At 41.2% G+C, this 10,137-nt stretch overlaps 1 protein-coding gene across 1 annotated transcript; it reads left to right on the top strand.

Annotated features, from left to right (window-relative positions):
• The first annotated feature begins 4,102 nt into the window (after window positions 1–4,102).
• LOC103718294 (UDP-glucuronate:xylan alpha-glucuronosyltransferase 2-like) lies at window positions 4,103–9,003 on the top strand. The gene is made up of 3 exons (XM_008807041.4): window positions 4,103–4,444; window positions 4,785–5,388; window positions 7,842–9,003. The coding sequence occupies exons 1-3, from the start codon at window positions 4,256–4,258 to the stop codon at window positions 8,774–8,776; spliced, it is 1,728 nt and encodes a 575-aa protein (XP_008805263.2). The 5' UTR covers window positions 4,103–4,255; the 3' UTR covers window positions 8,777–9,003.
• The last annotated feature ends 1,134 nt before the right edge of the window (window positions 9,004–10,137 follow it).

Genomic DNA, 10,137 nt, shown 5'->3' with positions numbered 1-10,137 from the left:
TTTCTTTTTAACTCGATCTGAATCTAAGATTAATTATCTTTTCGACTTGGACTAAATTCCGATCACATTTTCCACTCGTGATGGGGCAATCAATAGGTGTCACATTTTTTTCCCATGACAGAGCAATCAATAGTACCATATTTTTCGCCTATGATGGGGTAATCAATGATGACGAGATTAGCCCAAGCCCTCGTTCATTCAATCAAGTTTCCATCCACACATCAATTATTTTTATTTCTAGCTTTAGACTAACCACGATTATGTTTTCTGTCCATGACGGGACAATTGATAAGTGTCATATTTTCAGCTTGTGATGGAGCAATCGATAAGTGCCACATTTTTCGCCCGTGATGGAAAAATCAATACAACATAGTTAGTCCATAACACCATATCCTTTAGTCCGATTATGCAAATGTAGTTACACTCATATATGCATCTATCATACTATCAATCACAAGCATACATAATCAAAATATGGTTTAATACATAAACCATCATAAATTTTTTTTTGCATCTTACTTATCTTAATCACTATCATATATATATACACATATACACACATACAAAATATCTATAAACAAACATGTGGGTATATAAGAATTCTTACTTCTACATTGACAACTCGAACAGACCAGTCACTTATCCACACTGCAGTCTATGAATCAGGGTGTGCAGAATTCTGCTCGATGTCAATTGTCCTCCTACATGATTAAACTAATATAAAGAAATCATCCAAGGTAATCGACAACTCAGAACCTTCTGTTGGTTTGCTAAAGGGTTCACCATCGCGTGGTAATCTACGACTACCCACTAGTCCCTTCCACCCAATCCTTTCCTAAATCAACTAGAGAGAAAACACCAAGATAGAGAGAGAAAAGAGGAAGAATGAAGAGAGAGAAATAAGGAAAGAAAGAAACTAGAGAGAGAATAAAGAGAACAAGAGAAGAAGAGAGAACTGTGAAGTTCTCTATCCCCCCTTCTTGAAGCAGAGGAAGGCTACCTAAGGCAGCAATGACGTTGGTGAATGGCGATCCACCAATGGCCAACAACCCCCACGGCGACAATGACGATGATCGACTGAACGGGAAGAAAAAGAAGAGAGAAAAAAAAAGGAGAGACTGTGTTCAAAAAAATCCGGCCATTACCCGGCTCGAAATTGACCGACAATGGGGGCCTTAGAACCATGGAGGAGAGGGAAGAGGGTTTAGGGGCCATACCTCATCTTCGGCATCGGATCGACGGTGTCTCACCAAGAATGCACGACGGAATCCAAGCGAAGACTCAACAGATTTCGCTGAGGTTGATCAGACATCTAGTGCAATGCTTAGAGGAAAGAGGAGAGGCCTTTTTATAGATCGAGTCCTAGGATTTCGTCGGAGTCCGGTGTGCCCTTGGACTCCTCTTCCTCGCCAGAATCGAGGAGGAAAGATGACTCCCATCAAGAGTCTTCCTCCCTCCATCGCACGTGCTATGCATGCGGTTAGCCTAAAGGCCGGCCTAACTCAATCCAGACCGGTCTAGGCCCAAATAAAAAAAATGGGGTCTCATGTTCTCCCTCCTAAAATATTTTCGTCCACAAAATTAGCGTACCTAAGGCTTCAAAGAGTTGAAGATACGCAATTCTTATCTTATCCTCGAGCTCTTAGGCATTTTTTTAACTGGAAAAAACCATATCAAGCCCTCTAAAACATTCCCCAATTTGTTAATATTTTGGCCAAATTCGAAATAACTTAACCCGCTACACTTTCGCTACGCAACTATGATAAAAACCTATTAAAATTATCTGAGTTTACAAAATAATTTCTAAATTAATAAGACTTTAAAATTGGTCAAACCCCACAATTTATAAACCAAACACAAATTGTCCATTGAAAGCTAAATTTTATAGATCACTTTTGGTGCAACCCGTAGCAAAATTTTGATGCCACTTATACCACGGTCCCTAGTAATCTTAAACTTTAAGCTCTAATGTCATTTATGTCACGCCCCAAACCCAACACTTGGGCCGGCTATGTGATATAGCCGCATACTTACTAGGACAAAGCCCTAAAAAATATGCAAGGCTTGAAAATCTACTACAGCCTCAATATCATTGAACAATAATGATCTCAATTCATAACAAAAACAAAACTGGTATAATTACAAAATTTAATCATCCAGCTAGTTTCAGTGATAGTCTATCTATTCATCCTTTCACCCATGATTCTAACCACAACCAAGTAGCAAGTATCCTGCAACTGTTAAAAAAAAGAAAGAGGTGGTGTGAGCTTTACACCCCAGTACGATCTCCGTATATCTACATCAATACAATAATATAAGTTGAAAAATAGCAAAAAATCAATAGACATATCATGAAATCATAAACCGACTATTAATAATGCTCGAATAAATAGTATACATATTACATCAAATATCAATAGAAATCCAAGCACTCAAGAGTGATAAATCATATGGTATCTCATAAATTTTCAATAAGATTTTATGCAGCTTTTCATTCCATTCCTTTTTAACTCGATTCGGATCCAGGATTAATTATCTTTTCGACTTTAGACCAAATTTCGGTCACATTTTTTGCCCGTGATGGGGCAATCAATAAGTGTCATATTTTTCGCCTGAGGCAGGGCAATCGATAGTGCCACATTTTCAGCCTATGATGGGGTAATCGATGATAACGAGATCAGCCTAGAGTCCTTATTTATCCAATCAAATTCATATCCACACATCAATTCTTTTTATTTTCGACTTTAGAGTAACCATGGTCACATTTTTTGTCCATGATGGGACAATTGATAACTATTACATTTCAAGCCTATGACGAAACAATCATAAGTATCACATATTCCGTCTATGATGAGGCAATCAATATAACATAGTTAGTCCAGAGCACCATATCCATTAGTCCAATTATGCAAATATAAGTTATACTCATATATGCATCCGTCATAATATCAATCACAAAGAATGCATGAACAAAATATGGTTTAATACAAAAACCATCATAAAAGAATTCTTGCACTTTACTTATCTTAATCATTAGCATATCACACACACACATATATATGTACAAAATATCTATAAACATGTAGGTGGGTATACAAGGATTCTTGTTTCTACATTGACAACTCGGACAGACCAGTCATTTGTCCACACCGCAATTTATGAACCAAAGTGTGCAGTATTCTGCTCGACATTGATTGTCCTCCTATAAAACCAAATTAATATAAAGAAATTATCCGAGGTAACCGAGTCTTAGGGCTTCATCAGAGTTCATCGTACTCTTGGACTCCTTTTTCTCGCCGAAATTAGAGAAGAAAGATGACTCCCATCAAGAGTCTTCCTCCCCCATCCCTCATGCCATGCATGCTGTTAGCCTAAAGGCCGTCCCAACTCAATCTAGGCCAGTTAAGAAAAAAAGATGTGGTCTCACACTGCTAGCACTCTGTTCCTAGCTATGTTACGAAAGTCTTCATGGCTTGAAAATTTGTTAGCCAATCTACTACTTTTTCTCCACGTTTCCTTCTTCTTTTCTTTAATTCTTTTCTATTCTCGCCCCTCTGGGCCTCGGTCTATACTTGATCTCATCTTAACGAAACTTCATGATGACTTTCCGCCATGTTACAAAGAAAAGGTCGATGATTTGATTTCCTGGGGAAAGAAAGATATTAAAAATAGATAAATTAATGAACACCCCTGAATGCAAGCAATTCTATATAGACAAAGAGAACGCGGTTTTGATAACCCCGCTTCTCTTTTAGTATTTTTTCACTCATGTGTAACGTACATACAGTGCAAAGGTGGAGGAAGATTAATTTGCTGGGTATAATGACGTTTCTTTCTTTCTTCTTCTTGTTTTGATCGAAAATATAATGATGCAATATTGTTCCCAAACAAAGGGTTGAAGGTAGCAAATCCCAACATTGGAAGAGTAAATCCCATGAAGAAACCTCCAAAGTACTGGAAGATGTACCAACCGCAACAGCAAGAGAAAGAAGGCTTACTTGCCCCGACCCCATCCTTGTCTACCTGACCCAAGGGTAAACCTAAAACAGAAGTAAACGACACAAGGACCACTCTTAGTGGCTTCCCCCTTCTAATTCTTTTCTTTCTTTCTACACCCCAACCACCACGAAGCCAAGACTTATGGTTCACACATAAACAAACGCACATGATAAGAAGGAAGAGATTTAAAAAAGACAGAAGGCTTGGGACTTGGCATGCTATATAGAGTGGCCAGGGCCGAAGCCCACTTCAGAGGATGGCCTTGGGAGGGGACATGATGAAGGCCGCCATGTCGAAAGCTATAGTCATCAAGATCAACCTTGCCTTCCTTGCCTTCTTCCTTGTTGCCTACATCGCTCTCCTCTTTCAACCATCGATTCTTCGCAATGACGAGAATGCCGCCTCTATCGTCCGGTGCTCCTTACGCGGTTGCCACATGAAGAAGGTAAGGTGAGTACTGGTCCTGTAGTTGTTTCACTTTGCAAAAGTTAAGAGAGCTATTGCTCGTACCAAAGTGAAACCATCCTTTAGAATTATAAACCTTTTAGAATTTAAAGTGCGTTGCATGATTGGATTCATGAGCATGCAATCTTCAGAAAAAGATTGCAAATTAATGTTATTGCTTTACCGATGGAGCTGAGCATTATCTGCTGATTTGAAGTTAAAGATAAGAAATATAGAAATTCTTAACTATTAGTTTTGCTAGCCAAAGTGTCAAGAAAGTATAATTAATATCCATCCACTGAAAAAGCTACCAACTAAAACTTGAGTTTCAAAATTTGCAGGTGGAAAGGGAAGTCAGTAAGAAGACAGCCGGGGAGAAGCGAGCAGCATTGGAGAAGCCTCCAAGTTTTCTCCAAGGATTGCATGGGAACCAGACCATCGGTTTGGTGAACATGGAAGATGACGAGGTGAAAAATTGGGGTGCCCTGGGGAGAAGCATAAAGGTAGACTTCGAGCAAGTGTCTGAATTGTTTGAATGGAAGGACTTGTTCCCGGAATGGATCGACGAGGAGGAGGAGAATGAGGGGCCAACATGTCCCGAGATCCCGATGCCGGACTTCTCGGTATACGACGAGATGGACATCGTGGTGGCGAAGTTGCCGTGCCGGCGACCGGAGGATGGTTGGGCGCGGGATGTCCTCAGGCTACAGATACAGTTGATCGTCGCGAACTTGGCGGCGAGGAGGGGGAGGAGGAATGGGCAAGGGGTGGTGAAGGTGGTGTTTCATGGCGCATGCCGGCCGATGATGGAGCTGTTCCGGTGCGACGATTTGGTGGGGAGGGAGGGAGGGTGGTGGATGTATGAAGCTCAGGCGGCGAGAATGGAGGAGAAGGTGGCGATGCCGGTAGGCTCATGCAAGTTGGCCTTGCCATTGTGGGAAGAAGGTAACCTCTCTTTTTCCTTCACTATTTTAGTTTCCTTTTCTTCCTGTAGTTTTGGGTCCATCGGCCGGTTGATGGCTTGTGGCCAGTTGCTAGAGTTGGTGAATACCATGTGCCCGGGGGTACACGTTGTCTCTAGGAATCTCCCTGCCCATCAGTTCAAATGAAAGGGGAAGTTAATATTAATTAGACGTCCATTTGTTAAAGCACTGCAACTTGCAGTGCGTGGAGCTCAACACAATGTGGACTCCATGTTCAATGGTAAGGGGGCAGGAGATTTTTTTTTTTTTTTTGATAAATTCGGCATTTCATATAGCTCTCAATGGGTACAAGCAGCCAAATTAAAAAAAAAAAATGGTACAAGGGAGGAGAAATTTTTGTTTAATTAATACACTATACACCAGTAATATTAATTTATAGCGCTCAGTAGGAGGTCGTCCATCAGCAAAGACTGCTCTTTTGACGAATGGTAAGTGGGTTATTAGAATTCCAATATTTGGTAAAAGGTCATGCATCAAGAGGAATTTTTTGATGGCATCAATTATGGTTTGGCAACATAGTTTCTTTTGTATGGAGAATAAAAATCTTAGCAGCATTATTAAGTGGAGACATCCTAGCTAGCATCATTTGTCGTGGCAAAATGGGCATATGAGACACATGCATGTGAAGATGGTCCAATAGGTAGGGATTGTGATGGAGACTAGAGATGTGGAATGCATCACTGAAGGCTAGGTTAGTGATCACATACTTATGAGAGAAAAAAAAGTTCATCTTAGTTTCACTCTTGGGAGCTACATTAATACTTGGGTAGAAACCTATATATCAGTACTTCATGCACTGCCTTAAGAACTGGGTCGAGACTAAATACAAAACAAAACTGATAATGAAACGAGTGAATACTTGGGTGCTGAAATTGGTGGGCGTCTCAATTCTGTGTCTCTCACTTGTATGATTCTTGACATAAAGGTGAAACACTGGCCTACTGGGGACCGAACCAATAAATCCATCTATATAGAACCACTTTTCAGTACAATTCCACTTTCTCACCAGAAGGATTCTCCTTTTAGGGCTGACACAACCTTTTGGAGAACACTGAGTCTCTAGAAACTCGGTGATGGAAGCTGTATAAAGGCCATATGTTAGCTGAGAACGTATTAGAATGTTTAATGGCCATCATGTCGACTTCTCTGGCATTGTCCAAAAATTGAAGGCCATAATGTCCCTAATGAAGGCATTAAAAATTTAATTTGCATTTCATGAAAAAATTTCTATAGATGATCTTATATATATATATATATATTCTAAATCTCAATTTTGAGCATGGACGCCTACGGTTCCTTAACTTTTGCACTGTTTCGTTTTAACAATAACTGATTCAACACCACACTTCTTTCAAAACATTAAAAAAAAGAAAACATGGATCACACTTTTCTTTATAATTTATTGGAAGCCACCGCTGTCGTCCAAAGGTTAGTTGAACAGAGTCGGGCTGCCACATGCTTCTGTGGCTTTAAAATTCTTTGGCTAAGCACATGTACCGTGACTCTATATAGCCGACAGCACTTACAGCTATGATATCACTATCCAATTAAATCTTTTGTGCTGAATAATTTTAAAAGATTATTTTTTTTAACTCAGCAAATGAGTTTTTCTTCCCCCTCCATAGAATCAGTTGGTAAAATGTTACCATACACAACAAGAGTAGATGCTGAGCTGCTCTTTTATTAGATTTAAAACCCCATGAAAGACTGAATTTCCGAGATGTATGCGCCCACTCTCTCGTGTTATGGAGTTGGTAAGATGAGCTTAAAAGCAAAGACATCACAAGCTGGTTAGGTGCAGAAAATTTGGCTACTCTTTGAAATCAAAAGATGTCTCCTCTATTCAAGTAAAAGTGTTGCTATGTAGCTTCCGATGACTACCATCAAAAGATGGTCGGTCACCAAATGGAACGGTTCATGAATATGCATCTTAGAGAATTCTGATTGTAGTTGAACAACTAGTACTAGATGCACTGCATGGCACCAAGTCTTCGTTGGATATTTTAAAAAACTGATACAGTATGTGCAATAACGTCACTCATTTTATTATGTGTGAAAGCTGGTCCATGAAAGATTGAATTTTCAAGAAGTAGGCACCCATTCTCTTTTGTTATGGAGTTGGTAAGACAAGATTAAAAGCACAAGACATCGCACGTTGGTTAGGTGTAGAAAATTTGGCCATTTCGTTCAAGTCAAAAGATTTCTCCTCTCCTCCATTAAAGTATTCATTATCTTAACCTACCCCCTTTAATAAATCAGAACTACCTTGTACAAGACCTCTTATTTTTCAACAACTAGTACTGTTATGGATATCCATTAGTAATCAACTGTTACATTTATTACATTTTATTTTGCTGATCAAAACAGCATAGCGGTAGAAATTTTTAACCTCATGGCGTTGCAAAATTTGTGCAGGAAGGAACGAAGAGTATGACGTGTCCAAGTTTGCGGTGCCGGTGAACCCCCGCCGGCGGGGGGCGTACGCGACGGTCCTCCACTCCTCCGACAACTACCTCTGCGGCGCGATCGCGCTCGCGCAGAGCATCCTGAAGACGGGCTCCACCCGCGACCTCGTCCTCCTCCACGACAAGTCCATCCCCCAGCCCAAGCTCCAGGCGCTGGTCGCCGCCGGGTGGACACTCCGGGAGATCGAGCGCATCCGCAACCCCCACGCCCAGAAGCATTCGTACAACGAGTACAACTACAGCAAGCTCAGGCTGTGGCAGCTCACCGACTACCACAAGGTCGTCTTCATCGACGCCGACATCATCGTCCTCCGCAACCTCGACCTCCTGTTCCACTTCCCCCAGATTTCGGCCACCGGCAACGACGGCGTCATGTTCAATTCCGGCATCATGGTCATCGAGCCGTCCAACTGCACCTTCAGAGCGCTCATGGGACGCCGGAAGGACGTCGTCTCGTACAACGGCGGTGACCAGGGGTTCCTCAACGAGGTGTTCGTCTGGTGGCACCGGCTGCCGAGGAGGGTGAACTTCCTGAAGAACTTCTGGTCCAACACCACGCTGGAGGCCAGCATGAAGAACCACCTCTTCGCCGCCGAGCCGCCGAAGCTGTACTCGATACATTACCTCGGGCTGAAGCCATGGCTGTGCTATCGGGACTACGACTGCAATTGGATCATCGACGACCAGCGAGTCTACGCCAGCGACGCGGCGCACAGCCGGTGGTGGAGGCTGCACGACGAGATGGACGAGGGGCTGCAGGCGTTCTGTGGCCTGTCACCGAAGAGAAGGATCGAGCTGGACTGGGACCGGAAGAAGGCGGCGGAGAGGGGGTTCCCGGACGGCCACTGGAAGCTCAACATTTCTGACTGGAGGCGGAATGTTTGAAGAGAGGGAGTGGGAGTGAGCCTCTGTTACTGTTAGCTGACCTCAGTTGGGAGTTCGTCTTGTTGGATTCCTAATTAGATACATACCTAGAACACTTTGTATTCTTTGATAGATTTATTTATGTCTGAGGGACTGGGGCTTGAGAGGATTTCCATTTGTATTGGGTTGCATGTATAGCATCAAACTGATAGAGGAAATCAAGAAATAACAGCTGAAAGTTCAGAATATATAGTTTCATCATTGGATTGGATTGCTAGATCAATCTGGCTTCTCATTGATCTTGGCTGAGAACTACACTAACCATTAAAAAAAAAAAAAAACTAATCCAAACTAACTGTGAACACCATGTTTGGTTTCGTATAATTTTAAACAGTTTAATTATTTGAATAGATATGCTTATTCCTCATTAATCTGCTAAACAGTATTGTTTCATCCCATTAATATTGACTAAGTACCAAAAACGTGTCTTAGGTTTTCTGAAATCCCACAAGTGTTCCTTTATGGGGATCTTATTCAAGAGTCGAAATAGACGTTTGCTTGAATAAACTTGGATAAAGCTGAAAAGTGAAGTTTACTCAGGTTCATTCCTGTTTCAAAGTTGAAATCGGCTGGATCAATTAATTTTTACTCCACCAGAACATTTTGTTCATGAATATTAATATTTTTTCAAATCATCTATATTTTAAAAACAAATCCTTCTTATGACTTGAGCTTAGTATTTTTCATCTTCTTGAGTTCTAAATATTTGAAAGTGTTCAATTGTATATTTCCCTTTCAAATCTAGCAAGCTATTCACACCTTAGTAGGAAGCGGAGACCTAAGGTCCTTTCTTATTAAAAGTTTTATATCCCAGATTTTAGATGATTGACATGATGATAGAAAGAAGCTAATCAATCAGCAGGCCGATTGAATAAAGTGATAGGTACTTAAAAGTATGCTTTCCAAAGACAAATAATTTGTGATTGGAAGTGACCTGCCGACCATTTTCACTTGTCTCGATTGCACCTCTTGATAGCTAGGTACTGAGCTTGGCACTTTACCAACAGTCATTTTACTGTGAGAAACAAAATAGTAGAAAGTTTGAGTACAGCATCAATCTCTCCCCAGATATAATACTTGTAGAGGCGTGCCAACCAAAAAACCTTTAGTCCTAACCTCTTCGCCATCATTACCACTGCATTATTATGCAATGGTTTGGTATCCAAATCCACCCACCAATTGATTCTGAAATTTTTTTTATCCCCTGGCCTATGCTTGTCTCAGCTTTCCTTGATGACCATGGAGTCGGAATATTAGGTGCACCAACTCTTGGGATCTTACGTACGTTGGATCATGTCCATGACCCAGCACGTTGATGTCCT

Source organism: Phoenix dactylifera, chromosome 8 (assembly GCF_009389715.1).
Source record: "Phoenix dactylifera cultivar Barhee BC4 chromosome 8, palm_55x_up_171113_PBpolish2nd_filt_p, whole genome shotgun sequence".
Taxonomy (NCBI): Eukaryota; Viridiplantae; Streptophyta; class Magnoliopsida; order Arecales; family Arecaceae; genus Phoenix; species Phoenix dactylifera.
The sequence above is the reverse complement of the archived record's forward strand: the minus strand, read 5'-3'. Positions and strand labels throughout refer to the sequence as shown.

Bases quoted from the DNA above. Each gene is read 5' to 3' on its own strand.
- LOC103718294 (XM_008807041.4), top strand. From the start codon at position 4,256: ATGGCCTTGGGAGGGGACATGATGAAGGCCGCCATGTCGAAAGCTATA. The intron at 4,445-4,784 runs GTAAGGTGAGTA...CAAAATTTGCAG, and splicing joins GCGGTTGCCACATGAAGAAG to GTGGAAAGGGAAGTCAGTAA. The intron at 5,389-7,841 runs GTAACCTCTCTT...AAATTTGTGCAG, and splicing joins CTTGCCATTGTGGGAAGAAG to GAAGGAACGAAGAGTATGAC.